At 36.6% G+C, this 20723-nt stretch overlaps 1 protein-coding gene across 1 annotated transcript in view; it reads left to right on the plus strand.

Annotated features, from left to right (window-relative positions):
• The window catches only part of PIKFYVE (phosphoinositide kinase, FYVE finger containing), a 94744-nt gene extending 76031 nt beyond the window's left edge, over nucleotides 1-18713 (plus strand). The window contains exons 30-41 of the mRNA XM_006903008.1: nucleotides 494-614; nucleotides 1878-1973; nucleotides 3585-3668; nucleotides 4429-4526; nucleotides 9853-10017; nucleotides 11219-11278; nucleotides 12358-12534; nucleotides 13485-13588; nucleotides 14483-14611; nucleotides 15495-15756; nucleotides 17989-18063; nucleotides 18534-18713. Of these exons, the coding sequence (XP_006903070.1) occupies nucleotides 494-614; nucleotides 1878-1973; nucleotides 3585-3668; nucleotides 4429-4526; nucleotides 9853-10017; nucleotides 11219-11278; nucleotides 12358-12534; nucleotides 13485-13588; nucleotides 14483-14611; nucleotides 15495-15756; nucleotides 17989-18063; nucleotides 18534-18649 (1487 nt within the window). The 3' untranslated portion in view covers nucleotides 18650-18713. The remainder of the gene's footprint in view (nucleotides 1-493; nucleotides 615-1877; nucleotides 1974-3584; nucleotides 3669-4428; nucleotides 4527-9852; nucleotides 10018-11218; nucleotides 11279-12357; nucleotides 12535-13484; nucleotides 13589-14482; nucleotides 14612-15494; nucleotides 15757-17988; nucleotides 18064-18533) is intronic.
• Nucleotides 18714-20723: the final 2010 nt, after the last annotated feature.

Genomic DNA, 20723 nt, shown 5'->3' on the forward strand with positions numbered 1-20723 from the left:
ATACCACAGCTTCTCTAGCCATTCGTTTGTTGATGGGCACTTAGGTTGTTTCCAACTCCTTGCTATTGTGAACAAAGCTGCAATGAACATGGGTGTGCATTCTTTTTCCTAATTCTTAACATAGCTGTGTTGTTGTTGTTAAGTGCCGTAGAGTCGTAGATGACTCATAGCGACCCTATGAACACAAGACCTGGACGCTTGTATAACTTTCATCGTTTCTCCAAGTTTATAGGGTTTGCGGAGCCAAGCTATTTTGGAAGTGGATGCCACTCCTCCTTTCCAGCTTGTTTTAATTGGGGAGCTCCACCATACATTGTCCACTACGGGTAACCATTAACTACGGGTAACCATTATCACATTTGAAACATCAGTGTCACAGTGTTCAGCATCACAGCAACCATGAGTTACCTCTGTACAGTGGTGCACAGATCAGTTCTATATACCACCTAGAAGAATGTTTGACCAAAAACAATTAGAATATTTTTTATCCTAGATGTGTTTGATGGGCATTTGCTGGGATCTGCAGACAGCCAGGTGAAGGAGAAATCAACCATGAAAGCCATCTTTGCAAATTTGCTTCCAGGAAATAGCTACAACCCTATTCCTTTTCCTTTGTAAGTATTAGAAAAACCAGTACTTGTATTTTCCCTTAATTTTAAACATCTGTTTGTTTACTATTTGTTTAAATATGTTATTTACACTTATATTAAGTCTGAATTATATTTTGTCATAGTAAAAGAGATGTATTTTGATATAGTGTAATTTGTTATCTAGTACATGAGTAAGGGAAGGAAGCATTGCCCAATGTTGCTGAATGCTTAAGAATTTTGGTCCTGAAAGTAACTGTTTACCTTTTCTCAATGTAAAGTGAATAAACTGAAGGAATAACTTTTTTTTTTTATGGCCTTTGAATATACTTTCACCTTCTCTTTTGACCATTAACTCCTTTTCATTCCTTCTTGGAGAAAATGTCTCTAGATCCTCCACTCTCCCTCATCAGCAGAGTGATGATTTTTATTTTATTTTTATTTCTCCTATAAACTCTACTCTGCCTACTCCTCCCCTTAAGATTATATTGTTTATATATGTTAACCAGCACATATTTAAGTTCATAGTAGTAGTTTTTCATTAATAATAAATCTCTGGGACATGTTAGGTTCTCAGCAGTAGGTTAAATTTCATAGATGAATGATTATGTCCAGTAGTGTCTGAGAGAGAGAATGGGAGCCAGGGAGCAAGATGAAGCATTTAGATGGTCGAGGCACAGAGTTTCCATATGATTGTAGGAGAGGGTGGCTTTGTTGCATTTTTGTTGTTGGCTAGTAGTACATGCCTTCTACTGTTCCCATGAGGTGTTCCTCTCAAGTTTAGAGTAGCACAAACCATGTTCGAGTTCTACTGTTTAGTATAAATCCTTTTTGAGATTAATTATATGCATGAAAGCTTGGCAGTGCTGAAAACCATGTTAAGAACGACTGTTCCAGAACCCTCTTATTTCGGACCTCAAACTCAAAACTCATTGAGCTAACCCCTGTCTGATTATCCAGCAAGTTTTCTGAGACTGTAAATCACGTGGAAGAGGGTCCCTCTTTCTCCCTCAGAACAGCTGTTGGATTCTGATTGCCAGAGAAGCATGGCGTTTGTGTTGGCAGCATCACCCCCTACCCTCTCCCCCTTGAGTTCTTGTAATTTGCATTCAAAACCTTTTTGCTGATGCCTTTTTGCCTATTTCAGGTTCTCCACTTCTGCATATATTTTGACTCTTTAGTTGTGTTATTAGCATATAATATTTAATTAACAGAAAATGGTTAAGATTTCCTTGTAATGGTTTATAGATGTGCTTTTCTTACTTATTTTTTTATAAATATTTTGAACAGTGACCCTGATAAACATTACTTGATGTATGAACATGAACGGGTACCCATTGCAGTCTGTGAGAAGGAGCCCAGCTCCATCATTGCTTTTGCTCTCAGGTATTATTCACAGGATAGTTTAATGTATGGTGGGATGTAATATTTTATACATTTTTATTTCTTAATTGTTCTGATTTGGAGATCTTTCATACGGATAAAACAAAAATTATTAAATATAAATAAAATACATATTCTTTGGGCATAATAAATTGGTCTCTTTGCATCTGAAAAATCTTCTCTTCCCCTAATAGTGAGGTACAGGATCATTCTTAACCTTCTAATAAATAAAGTAAGCTTAAAATTTATGCTCATTTTTACTGTTATATTTACTACAGATGTATCCATTATATCCAGTTAATTTTAACTTTTCCTTTTGTTTATTTACTAAATATATCTTGTATTATCTGGATATCTTTTTTGTAATGTTCATTTCTTCCTTGCTACCATACTTTCTGGGTGAAATTATTTTGCTTAGAGAAATGTTGTTTCTATGCTTTAACCCTGAGGCATTTCTTCTTCTTATCATTATTAAAATTATTGCCTGCAGTTAAGTTTTTTAGAGACTCACCCCAGTTTGAAGATATTTACTGTATATTATGCCCAAAGGAAAAGTTAATAGTAAGATTTGCAATTTTAAAGTTACCTTGGTAGTGATTCAGATTAAAGATTAATCTAGGTTAGTTTTTTAAAATAACTGTTTTCTTTTTTTGAAAACATTGTAAGTACTGCTTATAAAGAATCCATTATTCAACAAATAGTTGACTATCTACAATGTATGTTATACTAGGTGTTGAATATATAGAAGTAAACAAGACAGACTTAAATGCCATGCCTCTGCCTGGATGGAGTTATTGCTCTTTAAGCAGAATATCTTTTTCTGTAGAAGGTACTAGGTGATAGAATTCATATCTTTGCCTTTTGGCTTTTAGGGAGATGAAATTTCTTTTCATTTACTGATTTATTATACTACAGTCATAGATAAGAAAAGTGGGAAAGTCAACTAAATCGGGAATAATCTTTTTCTGGTATGTTGTTGTTGTTATGTACTGTCAAATCACAACCAACTTGTAGTAGTACCGTCAGTGGGTTTTCAGAGGCAGTAACTCTCATGGGAGGGGGCTGCCTACCTTCCTCCCAAGGAGCAGCTGGTAGGTTTGAACTGAGAGCAGATACTCTCCTTGAAGTCATCTTTAGTTAATGTTTTGGAATAATAACACCTTTTAAAGAACTGTTCCTTGGTATCTGAATGATTGACTGCTAATCCAAGAATTGAACAACTTTGGTGGTCAGTGCAGCATTAAATTTTTTTTTTTTAGTACCTTTTAGTGGGAAAACACTCCTAAGTTCTTTTCTACTTTGTTGTATAAAATTCTAAAATTTCATATTTAACTAATTATCTGTTCATCTTTCTTCTAAAGACCTTTGATCTAAACGTTAGTAAACCTTTGTGATGACTGTTTAGGATTATGATACTGGTTGTATTTTGTGTAACTTATGTCAAGACGTAAACCTTATTTATGAAGTTTATGCTTTATCACTTTTTAAAAGTGTACACATTTGTGGATATTGATTACATTTTACTGATTCAAAGCCTATTCTAAAGCATGATTTTATGATTAACTTTGAAAACAGCCCAGGGTTTCTTACTTTTCAATCTGTTTCTTCCCTTAGTTGTAAAGAATACCGAAATGCCTTAGAGGAGTTGTCCAAAGCTTCTGTGCGGAGCAGTGCTGAAGAAGGGCTTCAAACAAATAGGTGATCCTGATTGAGGACAAGCGAGTTCATTCCTTTTTTCCATAATTTTCTAAGTACAACTCATCACTTCCAGTGTAAATCCCATCAACTGTCATTCCCTAGTTTACAATTTTCTCGTAATTACTATAGCTATTCAGTTTATATTATAGATTGAAACTTTTTAACTTTTTGTTTTTTACTATTTTCATTTAGAAAACAGTAGCTATAGAATAAAAAAGTTATTAGTTAACTTTACAAATTTTATAAAATGATTGTTTAAAAAAAACCCCAAAACCCAAATACTTCTCCCTTAAAAAAAAAACACCAAAGCCACATAATAGTTCTTTAGCTTGTTCACTCATTTATAATTATCACAGAACTCCTTATTGTGATTCTTTCTGAAATATATCTGCCAACTTTATTAGCAGATTCAATTTTATCTTAGTATTTCATTATAATAATTGTGAAAAATATGGAAGTACTGTTTTCCATATTGTTGTACTTAAATAGGTATCACTAGAGTGTGTAAACTTGAGAAGGCTATTAGAAAAATCTGTACCTTACATTTTGTTATCCTTAACAGAATTTTACTTAATTTTCTTATGATCAGTACTCATTACTACACTTTCTTATATTTTCTAGCCTATGTTTCTGTAAACCATGAATTAGATTTCTACCATTATGAATAAACTAGGGAACAAAATAGATTCATGCAGAAACCAGAGTGTTTGTTATTTTCTGTCTAGCAATATAAAACCCACTTTTCCGGTGTTCATTTCAGTGCTTCAGATAGCAGACCGAAGAGCAGCAGCCCAATTAGATTACCTGACATCAGTGGAGGACAGGCAAACCGCACCGTGGAAGGAGAACCACAGCCAAGTAAGAGTCCAGAGCGGAACATGGTCATGATTAGTTTTTTGGGGTTTTTTTGGTTTTGTTTTTTGATTAGTTTGTTTTGTTTTGTTTTTATTTTTAGGATGCAATAATGGTTTTTTTAAAAAATATTAATTTTAATGAAAATTTATAGACTTTGGATTTCTACTCATTCATTGTACTTTTCTCCCTGTTCCCCCCTCCCTTCCAGTTCATTCTTCTCTTTGAAAAGTAAAAGAAAAATTCTTTCACTGTTATACAATCCCTCCCCCTAAGTCCATTCCACTATGCAGCCTTCATTCTGGACTCATGTCATGACAATAATACCTGATCATATATCACTTTTAAACAGTTCTCTCCCTCATCTTTTTTAATGCAGTATACATAATTTATCTCATCTTTTTCAGTCTCTCCCCCCCCCCCACCCCAGATGTCAGTCCCATTTTACAGCAGTGGCACTATACAGTATTTTTCCTTTTGTGACTGAGATATTTCACTCAGCATAACATCCTCCAAGGTCACCTATTTTGTATAATATTTCGTGAGTTCCTTGTTTTTCAGTGCAGCGTAGTATTCCATTGTGTGAAGGTCATGATTAGTTTTATTTGCCACTATAATCTGAAGAGAAAAACACATTAAATTAAAAAAAAATGCCATGTAACAAGGACTTAATACTTTTGTTCTTTGCAATATATTGACTTTTAAATATATCTCTTAGACATGTTTTGCTTTTCTTCTTTGATTCTTATGTTATAAATACTGGTGCAAGTTATTATTGAAACTCCTAGGACCTCCTTGATCTGTTTAAAAAAAAAGCAAAACCTCTTCCCTTGTAGAACTTTCAATTTAAAAGTGCATAGTCTAAGAAATCACTCAGGCATTAACTTTTAAAATTTTACTTTAATTTCACAGTAACTACACAAGCTCTATATATCAGATAAGGTTATTAAAACGAAGATTATAGTGAAGCTGAATTTAGACTCAGACCTCTCTGACCTTGTTTCTTAGTTTGCATTTAACTACAAATAATAGAACACTATCGGGGCTTAAATAAATGACAGTTTATTTTTTCTAAATTTGCAACATTTGGAGGTAGGCTGTGACTGGCATTGGTTCAGCTGCTCAGGAATGTGATAGTTCAGGAGAAATTTCTCTGATTTGCTTATTTTTTCTTTGGGATCGCTAATACCTATTTAATGGCTAAATTTGAGACAGACATAAAGAAGGAACAAGCTGTAACTTTCCTTTTATTAGACAATCAGAGGCTTTCCCTTCAGTCTTAAATTAGAGTATGGTGAGCAGCATTGTTCTGGTGGCTTAGAGAAATCTTTGTCAGTTTCCTGCCGCAAGCACAATTGACGTTCTCTTATCAAGGAGCAAAGGAGGAGTAGGCATCAAGGAGGCAGTTATGGTGTTTACCGTTCAAAGTAAGCACTGAGTGGATTTTGTCAAATTGTAAATGATTACAATCATACATATGCTTGATATGTAGGATAAAGCACAAAACTACAGAATGACTTTTATTAAATTCTTCGTCAGTCAGTGTTGTTGTTGTTATGTGTGGTCGAGTTGCTTGCGACTCATAGCGACCCTATGTATAACAGCCCTAAACTCTGCTCTGTCCTTTGCCAATCGCACTGTCTCCAACACTCCCATCCCGATTATCCCAGTCACTGAATCAATCCACCTCATAGAGGGCCTTCCGCTTCTGCGCTGTCCCTCCACCCTCCCAAGCATGATGTCCTTCTCCAAGGACCAGTCTCTCCTTACAACCTGTCCAGAGTATGTTAGACGGAGCCTCAGAATCCTTGCCTCCAAGGAGCCACCTGGTTTAACCCTTTCCAGGATGAATCTGTTTTCCTAACAGTCCATGGTACCTCAATACTTTTCTCCAGCACCACAGCTCAAAGGCATCAATTCTCCTTCTGTCCTCCTTGGTCATTGTCCAACTCTCTGATACATAACAAGTGATTGCAAAGACCATGGCCTGTATCAGACGCACCTTAGTCTCCAGAGAGACACCATTGCTCTTCAGTCTATACCATTTATTTTTTGAAAGATGCTAAAAGTAAAACCTTGTATTTTGTTTTATGGGGTTAAAAACTGGGGATAAAATGTTAAGAGTATGTTCATTTTTAACTCCAAGTTCTTGTATCAGTTTTTAGTTTACATAACTGGTAATAAGAACTCAGCACTAATTTGATCTTTTATCTTTTAAAATTTTGTTGCGATTTGAGTGGAAGTTTACAGAACACGGTTTCCTGTTCAGCACTTACATTTTGTTGTGTAACATTACATGGAATCCATTGAGTTTAGCATTTTCCTGTTTCCTTCCTGTGCTCGTTCTGCACTCACACGTACACATCCTTCCTGCCCCTTCGTGCCCTCTGAGCTTCCGGGAAGGTGATATACTCTCTTGGTTGCATGTGGTTGGTTATTCTTAGAAGCACATTCCTCAAAAGTGCTGTTCACTTTATAGCCTCCTGGTTGGCTGACCTTGATCTCTGGGAATGGGCTCTGTTCCAGGTTTGAAGGGCACCTGAGAGCTGCGGTGTCGGAAGTCCTGCCAGTCTCTCACTGTCTGTCAGAACACTCGATTCTTTTTTATGATTCTGAATTTTGTTCTCCATTTTCTCTTCACTCTGTCCAGAACCTTCTGTCAGCATGGTCAGTGGTGGTACCATCTAGTCCTTCTCAGGCTAGTGAAGGCTTGTGGGTCATGTGGTCCAGGAATCCTTGGACTGATTGCTTGCTTGCTCTTTTTTTCTTTTTTCTTTTTTTTGCTTCAGTTCAATGAAAGATTTTATTGAGGGCCCAGGGCCATAGGGCTCAGAAGGAGGCCACCTTCAAGAGTTGGCTCTTATTTGACACTCTTCTTGGGGTGCAGGTCATTGGTATGCCCACAGTTGTTCTTGTGGCAATTGACAGCACATGGATGGAGGCGAGCAGAATGCTGTGGCAGGTCATCTTGTTACAGTTACACTTCTGGGTGAGCTGGCGCAAGGGAGGCTCGATAATGCACAGATGCAGCGCCAGATCAGAGAGTGGATGACCATCCTCTAGCTGTTTGCCCGCAAATATCAGACACTGCTGGTCGGGAAGGATACCCTCCTTGTCTTGGATTTTGGCTGTGACATTCTTGATGATGTCATTGGGCTCGACCTTAAGAGGGACACCTTAAGAGTGCTGGTCAGGGTCTTCACAAAGATGTGCATCACTGTGTCTGCCACTTGGCCGCCTCGTTCGGACTGACTGCCTTCTTAAGTTGATAGTTTTCTTCATTCTTTGCTCTAAATTGTAAGAGATTAGTTTTTAATATCCTCGTCTCTGTTCACCAACGTAGGATATAGATTATTGTCTTTAAGGACAGTGCTGTACCAATTGTTGTAGATGTACCCTGTCTTCTCAAGGCCTCAAACCCAGTGGCTCAGTCTCCCAAGTCTTCTCTTCAGGCTAAGGAGTATGTGTAACTTGACTGCCTGTGTTCTGTTCTGCATACCTGAATGTTCACATGCAAATAGGAATGTTAGAGCTGCGCTCTCTGCCTGGCAGCATGCCAGAAGGTTTGCATCCACCCCTGACTTTCCAGGAGTGTTCACCCCGTTTCTTTCCTTTTCTCTCTAACTCTTTAACATGGCCTGTCTGACTTTCACCAACCATGCCTTCTTAGCATTATCTTAATAAACCTTTTTCACTTCTTTTTGCTGAATTAACAAACAGATATGAATATGTATAATGTCTTCTGCCAAATCTATATGCACTCATGGGTGTGCTTTCATATGCCTGCTCACACCTGTTCAGCTTACATAGCTGTGTTTACTGAAAAATGACTATGTATTATTCTAGTTATTGCAGGATTAGTGTATATAATACATGTATTTCCCCCCATTCTTGGACTGTGGCTTTTTATTTTAGTGTTTGTGATGTTTCTTTTAGGCAGCATATTGACGGTCATGTTATCTTTCCTATTCTGATCTCTTTGACTCATAAATAGTGCATTGAATGCACTCCCATTCACTGTGATTATCAGTAGGTGTGGCTTAAGGGCTTTGCTTGGTAGAGGTGGTGGTCAGGACCTGTGGTATTGACACTGAGTGGTTGGTGGTGGAGGAGGGGAGCTTGCAGGTAGGTTCCCAGAAGTTTGGGCTGCAAGGGTAGAGGGTTTATGTCCTTCATCCCCAGGAGTGTAGGGGAGAGGAAGCGGGCCTCACTGCGTGCCTAGACTCTGCCCATTGGCTGCAGCCTGGAGTTGGAACCATATTTCTTTTCTGATATGTCAGTACAGTTACTATGTCCTGTTGGGAATTCTGTGAAGGTGCCTTCTGTTCTTCTAACCTGGGATTATTGCTGTGTTTGTTCATGATGAACATGCTGTGCCAGGCCAGCTGGCAAGGTTGCTTCTTCTTGTTTGTGGTTTTCATTCTACTCAGTATTTGATCTATTCTTTACCCTTTCTTTTAACACTTAGGGTGTCAGGATTGTCTTGTGTATTAGCTTATTTTTTTTTTTAATGCTCAATATAAATTTTTTCCTTTTTTTATTAAATTTTACTAATTTTACTGACCATTTACAGAGATTTGGGGTTTCCATTCATTCATTGTTGCACTATTTTCTCTACCTTCCCCCCATTCCTCTTTCCCCCCCCTTGAAACCCTGTTTTAATTGTCCCATTGCCACAGTGCTTGTCAAAACCAGTTCTGATTAATCTCCTTTGTCAGTGTGTCCTTTGCCATTCCCTATCACTCCTCCCTGAGAGAGACTTCACCCTGATTCATAAGAAAAGGGGATGGCGTATTCTCTTAGCTACTTCCTGCTGAAAAGGGATGCTGTGGGTTTCAGGGTGAAGATCTTCTCTCACTACTCTAAAGGGCCTCTTTGGCAGTAGGAAATACATAGACTATTGTGGAGATTGATTTTGGAATTTAGATGCACTGTTGTGTATTAGCTTCTTGAGCCCTTGATGTAAAGGGATGGCGTGATGGCATGAAAGTCAGCCCTAACTTAATCTTGTTGCTTACTATATTACCATTACTTCTTATTACAATATTAACTACATTTGAAAGGTATTTTTGAAGGTGTTCTGTAGAATTCCTCCTATTTGATAACTGATCTTTGCTTTCCTATTATCAATCATATTATCGGTCATATAGGCACATAACTGCTCACAAAAGCAGTAAACCTGTGAAGAAAGAATTTATGCATACAGAAGTATCAGTGTTATTCACATTTTCTACCTGCTATATAATGGTTGCTGCTAACAAAAGAATTAATTGATTTTTTTCTTTTTCTACCTGCAGTGACCTATATTTAATATGTTACCTCTTGTTTTTAGCCAAAAAGGCTTCTGGAATGTTGTCCTTCTTCCGGGGGACAGCAGGGAAAAGCCCTGACCTCTCTTCCCAGAAGAGAGAGACCTTACGTGGAGCAGATAGTGCTTACTACCAGGTTGGGCAGACGGGCAAGGAGGGGACGGAGAATCAAGGCAATGAGCCTGCAGGTGTGTTCACGGAAACTACATGTGCTTTAGGCTTCAATATCTTAGGTGCTTAGTCCTGCTTAAAGCTTTCAGAACATAGTTCTTTCTGCCAAAACAAGGGCCTTTCCTCGTTTCTCATACTTGACTGTGCTAGAGTAGAAAATGCATGCAGCCTCGAGTCCTCACTTCCGTGGCATCACTGCGTGATAGAATCAGAGCTCCTTAGTTTCCTTACATGCAAAGTGGCAAAAAGAATGTCTTCAGAAACTTACTGAGGGCTGAGTGAGGTTGACATCTAAATCAAACGTCTCCTTTCTTTTCCAGTTCCTGGGGAGTTGAAGTTATTGTCCATTCCCACTCTGGGTATTATTCTTTCAGATATGAGATTGTATCAGGAATTGGCACAATAAATGAGACAGCTTTGTAAATGCAGGTTTACTGGAACACAGTCTTGCTTGTTCACGTACCTATTGTTTGACTGTTTTTATGTTATATTGACACATTGAGTAGTTATGACACAGTGAAATATTTACTTTCTGGCTCTATATAGAAAAAGTTTGGTGACCCTTGTATTAGGCCATGAGTAATTTAAAAAATGCCTATTGTGTGATGTTTTCATGTACCACACTCTGACTCCTGCATTGTAGGAGTAACAGGTGAACTCTGTTAAATACAAAAAGTAACTTTGAAGTTGTCATTACATTATTAGGTGCTGTTGAATCAGAACTAACTCAGAGCTGACCCTCTGGGGTTTCCAGAGACTGTGGATCATGGGGGAGGAGTATGCCGGTCATTCTTCTGTGGATTAGCTGGTAGATTCGAACTGTTTACCTTTGGTGGGCAACCCAGCTCCTTGCCACTAGGCCACCATGCTCCTTGTTTATTCTATATGTAGAGAGAAACTGGCCATAAACTCTGACGGAGAATCCATGGAAATTCTTGGTTTAAGAGCGTATTATTATATTACTTTCATAGCAATTGTCAGCCTCATTATTTTTCAAAAATATTAAGAAATTGGACTTTCAGAAGGTAGATCCATTTTTATTTTAATAAGTTTATATACTGTAATTGTATACTTAATGCTTATTTCATAGTAGCACAACCAGGATATCTTTATTGTTGATCTGTTAATTTTTGTTGTTATATCAGAGAGAAAAGCAAAGACGTGGTAAATTGGTGACTGATTAAACTTTGCCTTTACTAATGATGTTAAATCTCCTAGATGAGGCAGATGGAGGAGATACACAAAAGAAGCAACTCACAAATCCTCATGTGGAGCTTCGTAAGTATGAGATAATGTATTACTGATTTGGCGACAGAGACTGTAACTGGGGAGAGTCTATTATTATTTGAAGCTTCTAAGTTTATCCTAGGTAACTTCTGTTGTTTTACATTTGTGTGCTGACATGAAATCTATTTAATTATAATTTACTTCCTAAGTTGAAAATAGCTTTATTTAAAAAGAAAATGAATTTAAAATTATAACTTAAAATATAAATGTATAAAATATAATTTTACTTAACTTCTGGTTTAAAAATAATGATAATTTGAAATCATAGAACCTTGATAAAGCATCTAGAATTATGTATGTATAAAGATCATAATATTATCATACAGAGTAATAAAAGGTACAGTAAATTATAAGTCATTTAGGGAGCTCTAGTGATAAGATGCTGTGCTGCAATCCTGAAGGCAATTCGAATTCACGAGCTGTTGCAGGAGAAGGATGGGCAGTCTCCTGTTCAATTAAGTGCCTCTGAAAACCCATTGGAGGGTCAGCCATGGGTTGGTTCTGACTCAGTGGTACACAACAACAAGGAAAGAATTACTTTATAGTGATTATAGTAACCAGTATAGAATTAGAATTGGGTCTTATTTTTTGCCTGATATTTCTGAACATATGTGATGTCATCGTCATCTCCAGTGAGCTTCTGAGGCTGAAAATAGCACAGAAGGAGATTACCCATCTTTTTCCCCAGGATGACTAGTGGGTTTGAACTTCTAGAAAGGTGGGGGCCTTTGGGCCAGCAGTGCAGCTCGCTGTGGACTACACCACTATTTTTAAAGACCATTACAGTACTTTGATATTGAAATAGGAAATGTGTGTGTGTGGGGGGGGAGGGGTTTGTGCGGGGAAAAGGGTGCAACAATGAATGAATGGAATTCCAAAATCTCTGTAGATGTTCATTGAAATGAAAAATAAACAACCTAAATAAAAAAAAAAAAAGAAATAGGAAATGTACCTTTAATACAAAAAAATGCTGTAGAGAAAAATAATGAATGATTGCATATTGGATGGAGGTGGAAAGATAGTACTGATTCATAAAACAGCTAAAATTTATTTTTCACTTTTGTTCTCAGAATTTTCAGATGCCAATGCCAAGTTTTACTGTCGACTCTACTATGCGGGAGAGTTCCACAAGATGCGGGAAGTGATTCTGGGCAGCACTGAGGAAGACTTCATTCGTTCCCTCTCCCACTCGTCACCCTGGCAAGCCCGAGGCGGCAAATCAGGAGCTGCTTTCTATGCGACAGAAGGTAAGCTTTTTTTTTAAATCTTATTAAAATATTAATGAAAGTTTAGATAGACTTTGGATTTCCATTCATTCATTCATTGTTGCACATTTTCCTCCCTGCCCACCCCTCCCCCTAGTTGGTTTTTCTCTTTGAAAAGTAAAAAAAACACAAAACAAACACACAACCTTTCATGGACTCTTGCCATGAAAATAATACCTAATCAGGTAAGCTTTTGAATCTCTCTCTTCCTAAAAAGAAATCTTTTTTCCCCCTTAGCTTATTTATGAATCATTTGAGTTCAAGATAGTAGAACATTATCAATTGTGACAGTATTTTTGTTCTTAGGCTTGAGAGGTTGTAGTAAAATAAAGTAAAAGTAAAATACTAGCTTGTATAATGAGATAAGGCATTGAGCATGTCCTTAATATGGTTAGTCCCGAGTTCTCCAAATGGAAATACTAAGAAAATAAACAGAAAACTCAAAATAGCACCTCAGTGCTACAGTGAGAAAATAGAAAAAGAAAAACATTTAACCTGGAAATAGGAAGGCCCATTTCTTAACCTTCAAAGGCTTTTAAATGATTTTGACTATATGCACTTTGCCACTGAAACAAATGATTGGAAAAAATGCAGCAGGATGGGTGTTGCCTGAGAAGAACTTTTATAATTTTGTTATTTAATGGATGTTAACCATAGAATTGATAATAGTTTTAAAATTTAAATCATCATCTAGCTATGATTTTAGGGATGGTACTGTAAAAAGTACAAAGTTATCAATTATAAATCCTCAAAAGTATTTTTTTTCCTCTCCTTTTTATTTACTTGAGAAATGTGTCCTGATCAAAATTTTCCATTACATCTTGAAAAAGCTTAAAGCAAACAAATATTTTAAATATTTGGGATGATATTTGGTTTTGTAAAGATTATTTCAGTATGTACTATGATTAAAATGTGAAATTTCTTCCTTTCAGATGACAGATTTATTCTGAAGCAGATGCCTCGCCTGGAAGTGCAGTCTTTCCTGGACTTTGCCCCACACTACTTCACTTACATTATAAACGCTGTTCAGCAGAAGGTAGCAGTCCCAGCCCTAGTCTACAGTCAGAGCCCATTGGGCCTTTTCATGTCTGAGGACAAATGCTAATGACCTAGTTTTCCCTGTAGTAAAATGCAGACAGGACACAACTGGATCTTAGTTAAATACTGAGATATGGTAGTTTAACATGTTTTTCTTTACTTTTACTAGTGAGGCACTAAATAGTTTCAAGCAAGTTGCTTTTAATTAGTATGTTGTTTTTGTGTACCACTGGGTTGAAACCAACCCACAGCTGACCCTCCAGCAGGTTTTCAGAAGCAATGAATCACATAGGAGGAGACTGGCTAGCCTCCCATAGAGCAGCTGGTGGATTTGAACTGCATGCCTTTGGGATTATAGTACAATTTCTTACCACTAGTCCACCAGAACTCCCTTTAATTAGTATATAAAAGCCAAATAAGAACATTAAGACTGAGTGAAATTTGCTCTGCATTTAGTAATTTATAAGTTTGCTGAGACAGAAATGTGAAATACGTGCTAGAAAATGAATCCCTTCTGTAGAAAGACAGAGATCAGTACGTTTGCTTTGGCCACGAGTGATTGTGTCGAGGCTTCCGATAACAGTATGGGAGAGCCTTTTTTGTTTTTTAAAAGACTTGTTTATTGCATGTTATAAAATTTGTGAATTTGAGAAATTGTAAAGAATTGTCCCTTAGGAGCATGTTAAGGATCTACTAAAAATTTTTTGTTACTGCTTTGCTTGCTTCAGAGATGGTCAGGAGGGAATTGTGTCTGACTAATCATATGCATGGATGTTGATACTACATGTATAGGTCATGGAGACATCAGAATTAAGTCCCAAATAATCCTTTTTTATCATTTTTTTTTACAATCTTTTAAAATAAATGTTTACTTTGATATCTTCTTGATTAGAGACCTACTGCACTGGCTAAAATTCTTGGAGTTTACAGAATTGGTTATAAGAACTCTCAGAATAACACTGAGAAGAAGTTAGATCTCCTTGTCATGGAAAATCTCTTCTATGGGAGAAAGATGGCACAGGTAAGGAGAGTGGACTGTGTGAAGTATCTAAGCGACAGCACACTTTGTATTTTTAATTCTTTTAGATTATGAAACTGTAACATTGTATTTTATTGGAAATGTATTGGTTGCTAGGACAGATCTAACTTTTTGGATTTTCTTAGAAAGAACTTATAGATAGGTCCTAAATTGTAACAAGCCTATGTCCTAGAGTCAGAGAATGACAGAATAAGAATGCAGATTTGAATCCACAATCTCAGTGAAGACTAATTAAGAAAAATTAAGACCTATAGAAGCTAAGTACTTCAGCTTCACACAGCTAGGAATAGAATGCAGGTTGTGGGATTAGTTAGCTGATGTTGTTGTTTGGTGCTATCGAGTCATAGACGACTCATAGTGACCCTATGAACGAAAGGCCTGAGCATTGTTCATAGGGTTTCCGGAGGCAAGCCATTTTGGAAGTGGGTGCTGCTCCTGCTTCCAGACTTGTTTTAGTTGGAAAGCTCCAGCAAACACTGTCCACCATGGGTACCCATTACCACATTTGGCACATCAGTGTCACGGTGGTCAGCATCACAGCAACCTCAAGTTACCCCTGTACAGCAATGCACAGGCCAGTGCTATGCTATACTACCTAGAAGAATGTTTGACAGGAAAACAATTTGAACCCGGCCTGAGGGCTGCAGATTAAAATCACCCACCTTTGGCTTGGTAGCCTTACTTTCTGTCCACTAGGCCAACATAGCTCTCTTTCTGATAGTTGATCTTAATTTTTATTACATTGGCCAATGTCTTTCTGAAATGTTAAAAGTCTTTGCAAAGGTAATGTCTAGAAATCTTTTTTTTTTTAATCGCACAAAATGTTAGATCACACATAAATAACGAAAGGTTTTCTTTCTGCTAGGTTTTTGATTTGAAGGGTTCTCTTAGGAATCGAAATGTGAAAACAGATACTGGGAAAGAGAGTTGTGATGTAGTTCTGCTGGATGAAAATCTCCTCAAGATGGTTCGAGACAATCCGCTGTACATCCGATCTCATTCCAAAGCTGTGCTGAGAGCCTCCATCCACAGCGACTCCCATTTCCTTTCCAGCCATCTCATTATAGACTATTCCCTGCTGGTTGGACGAGATGACACCAGCAATGAGCTGGTCGTTGGAATTATAGGTAAGACATGATTTCAGGATTGAAGCTGGAATACAGTTTTGAAGATTATACCTTAAATAGTAAGTTATTGACCCTCTCCACAAACTTTCAGTTGATATTTCAAAATCAATAGTTTGTGTAGTCCCTGTACTCTTTTTTTCCTCATTTCTATTTTCATTGTCTTCACTCAGAATACCTGAATTTAAAATGCCACTTTTAAAAAAAATTTTTTTTATTATTATTCATTTTAATGAAAGTTTACAGAGACTTTGGATTTCCATTCATTCATTGTTGCACTTTTCATCCCTCCCAACCCTCCCCCCTAGTACACTACCCTCTTGGAAAAGTAAAAGAAAAATTCTTTCATTGTTTTAAAAACCCTCCCTCAGGTCCACTTCACTATGCAGCCTTTGCTCTGGACTCCACCTAATCACATATCCCTTTTAAACAGTTTTCTCCCTCATGTGTTTCAATGTAATATACATTATTTAACCCAGCTTTCTCAGTCTCCCCCTAACCCCAATGTCAGTCCTGTTTTACAACAGTGGCACCATGCAGTATTTGTCCTTTTGTGACTGAGATACTTCACTCAGCATAATGTCCTCCAGGGTCACCCATTTTGAATAATATTGCATAAGGTCCTTGTTTTTCAATACAGCGTAGTATTCCATTGTGTGAATATACTACAGCTTCTCTATCCATTTGTTTCTTGATGGGCATTTAGGTTGTTACCAACTCCTTGCTATTGTGAACAAAAACCACAATAAACATGGGTGTGCATCAAAATGCCACTTTTAATGTGGCCTGTAGAGTGTTGTAAAGATTAAACGGATTAATATGGGTTAAATTTTTTCTAAAAAATCTCTTAGAACAGCACCTGGCTACATTGACAACATTCAATAAAAGTTAACAGATGTAGTAATAGTAATCATAAGTGTCATTTATTTATTTTTTTTTTATTTGAATGAAAATCCAATTTTATTTGTGCACTGTCACTTAAATCAGAATAAAATGGAAAAAAAATAATGAGACTGGTTGATAGCGGATTCGCCCAAATAATACATCTTCTGATTTCTCGAGTGTCTTTCTTTGGGCGCTGATTGTAGATAGATATAAATAAGTAAATTAGAATCTTTGACTAATCAATCTTTTCTCCATTTATCATGATGCTACTTACTGGTCCAATTGTGAGGATTTTTTTGTTTTCTTGATATGGAGATAGGATCTATGCTAAAGGCTGTAATTTTTTTCTCTCTTTTTATCAACTTCTTTTAAAAAAAAATTTAATTTGTATTGGTTTGCATAAAAAATGTGTATACACTGTATTTTACATTTTCCTTCATTCCCATTGTATTTCATATAATCATTCCCATATATTGTGTTTTGTAAACTTATTCCCATTGAATTATGCACACCATTGCCCTGTCTTTTCAGGTTCCCCAAGATCTTTCCCATTTCCTTTACTCCACCTCTCTCTACCCCCAAATTCTGCAACCTTATTTCTCCTCTGCCCTCACCTCTTCCCTCCATGGATCCCCATACACGTTTTACTAGCTATCGTTCTGTTTTTACAATAATGATCTTAGGCAGTATTTGTCTTTATGCAACTGAATTACTTCATTCAGCATAATGCTCTCCAGTCTCTCCTAGGTTATGTATTAATTTTTTATATCATTGCTCTTGAGTGCTGTATAGTATTCCATCATTTGAATGTACCACAATTTCTTAGTCCATTTGATTGTAATTGGACATTTGGGTTGTTTCCATGTTCTTGAAATTGTGAATAATATTGCTGTGAACATTGGTGTACAAATGTCTATTTTTGTCTCAATTTTCATTTCTTTGGGGTATATTCCTAAAAATGGAATAGCTGGATCATATAGAGTTTTGATGTTCAGCATTTTGAGGAAATGTCAAACTGCCTTCCAGAGTAGTTGTACCATTTTACAGTCCCGCCAACAGTGTCTGAGAGTTTCTATCTCTACATCCTCTCCAACATTTATTGCTTACTGCCTGTTAAACTTTGCCACTGCTACTGGAGTGAGATGGTATCTCATTCTGGTTTTGATTTGTCAGTGGCTTTGAGCATTTTTTCGTGTGTCTGTTGGCCATCCGAATATCTTCTTCTATGAAAAGTATTTCCATGTCTTTTGCCCATTTTGTAATAGGATTATTAGTCTTTTTCTTAAGGAGACTCTGATTTACTTATATTTATTAATACAGCTTTAATGCTAATTTTTCTCCCTGAAACAGATTATATTAGAACATTTACATGGGACAAAAAGCTTGAAATGGTTGTGAAATCAACAGGAATCTTAGGAGGACAAGGTAAGCAGAATATTAGGTTTTTTTGAAAGAATCTAAAAAATTAATAGTTCTGTGTAATTGTCATCTTGGTAATGATCAGAGCATAGGAACAATTGTGTAAGTGTTGAAGTATTTGACTTAAGTTGTTTAAAATGACAGAGGTCCTGAAAAGACAGTTTTTAAAACTGCAAGAAGAAAAATCAGAGGTTCTTAACTAGCAGGTTCTTTTCTTTAAAAAGAAATCTACCAAGTTCTTTAAGCACTGTGAGGTCCTCTAAGTGGGAGCCAGTTTGGTTTTTTGTTTTAAGTGAAAATTGCTCCCAGAGAGACACTGTCTGTGTCACATAGGACAGAGGACACTAACCTGCTCCCTTAAACTGCTCTGGGTGTGTGTGTGTGTGTCTTTATGATGGTTTCTATGAAGGGACATGGTTGAAAGTCAGTTGTCAAATAAAATATTAACAAATTTCTTTTTTCTTTCATAATCTTAGGTAAAATGCCAACTGTTGTCTCTCCAGAATTATACAGGACTAGATTTTGTGAAGCAATGGACAAGTATTTCTTGATGGTACCAGACCACTGGACAGGTTTGGGGCTGAACTGTTGAACTGCGGAGCACTTGCTTTGAAATGGACTGTAAAGGAAAGGAGACTAGGGCAAAGGACCAAAAAGAATCTACATGTTTTATGTCTTTATCACATTCACCACTGTATGCAAAGGTCTCTCGATTCTGTGTCTGTTTAAGCTCTTCATAACTGAAAGGCAAAAGCTGTGTGGGTTTGCACTTTGGGTTTTGATACCTGAAAATTAGCAGTGTGTAGGTTGGGAAATTGCATGAACTTTTTCCTCACATACGGGCAGAGACATATTTCAAAGGGCTAAAGGACATGATTAATATGGTTAGAGAGTGTCAGAAAGGTAGAAGATCTGTAGTCAGAATTGTTAAGTTTATAGTGTCTGAGAGACTGACTCCTGGCATCACATTTGACACCACCTTTATTTTGAAATTATTTGTACAGCTGGTGAAATTGTTTTATGTTTCATATGTAACAGTTTAATGTTACTAACTAGAATTTCTGAAGCCTTTTAAACAAATTATTCCACTTCTGGCCAGTTACACAGGTTGGTACAATCAGTCTGTTAACACGGTTTCATTGAGCAGTTTGACATAAGGTTTTTCTTTAAAACTTCTGTGAGGCTACAGCCATTAACTCTGAGCCTCTTTTGGAGCTGTTTTTTAAAGCTGTTTACAACTTTTATGAAAATTAGTACGTGAATTGCATTTGGAATATGCTCCTATTCAAGACAACCCCCCCCCCAGGAAAAAAAGATTAGACTACAACTTTAGACAATAATCACTAAATCCCAAAGAAGAGTTCTTATGAAGGTTTCTTTTTTTAGACCTGAATTAGATCTGAATCAACAAATTGTAAGGAAGAAGCAGTTGGTTGGGTTTTTAAATAGAGGTATAACAGTATTTTCCAATATAGCCAGCAATTTAAGTGGCATCTATAAAATTAAGTTTCTAATGTAAACATTCATGTTTTCTTTCACTGCACATTGGGCAGCTCTGCTTACTGTGAACTGTTAAGAGTTAAAGTTTGTTAAACAGAACGTCGTATTTAATGGTCTTGGTTTTGGGTTTTAAAAGGGATGTGAAGTAGGTACTAAACTTATTTGAGGAAATATTGTAACCTGGAATATTTCTTCTTGGTATCTTTTGGTAATAAGAATAATTTGAGGATTTATAAGATTTTTAGCATTCTTTCCTTTTTAGACTTTTCCTATAGCCAGTCACAGATGTCCTCTATGTAATCTTGCAATATCTATATGATAAAGGAGAAGTCTGGGTGTATTTAAGTTACATAGACGACAAGTACATGAAAGGGTAATGTTTTGGAAAGTTTGATTTTGAGAACTAAAGCACTAGCTTCATAAGCACTCCCCCCCCCCCGAAATGTATGTGCCTTGTGAAAACCCAAAACACAGATTTTCTTTTGAAAAGTATCAAACCAGCATGGGTGAAAGGTGGAACATAATAACTTCTTACATATCCAGAATAATGGATTTTTGCATATGAATTTTAATGTAAACACACTGTTTTTGTTTCAAATTATTATTTGTCTATTTCTTGTGCCCAGAGGGGCCTTCCCTTCCTTACCTGTAAGCAGGTTGTTTCTTTGTTTTATTCTCCGGATCATATAGCTCCTGACAATTTGTTACGTTGCTTTTTGTTTATCTTGTTCACAGCTTAGAAAATTGTTTATTAAATACTGCTGCTGCTTGAGTAATTTTGATGATGAAGAAAAAATTCTTAGTGATATATTCTGAAGCAGTAGTTGCTGCCTTGCAAAATGATTTTTGTCTTTTTATAACAAATACCTAGAATGTATTAATGAATAGCCCATATAAAATGTAACTTCCTTTTAAATGGTAAAACCATAGTCCCACCTTCTGCTCTTGTACAGGCTGCCACCATATATATATAAATTGTCTTAAGAGTACTGCTACTTAGTATTAAACACTAAGTGATTGAGTATTTTCCTTTCTTGAATTCCCTTTAAGTCCTGGAGAATGTTAATGTTGAAGTTAAGAATTAAAAAAAAGAAATCTTAATACCTCCTTCCTTGGAATGTAATAGGAGTCCTGGAAATAATTGATAATGGCATTAGACACATTTT

Source organism: Elephantulus edwardii, unplaced genomic scaffold, assembly GCF_000299155.1.
Source record: "Elephantulus edwardii isolate Elephantulus edwardi_28Jun2011 unplaced genomic scaffold, EleEdw1.0 scaffold00493, whole genome shotgun sequence".
NCBI lineage: Eukaryota > Metazoa > Chordata > Mammalia > Macroscelidea > Macroscelididae > Elephantulus > Elephantulus edwardii.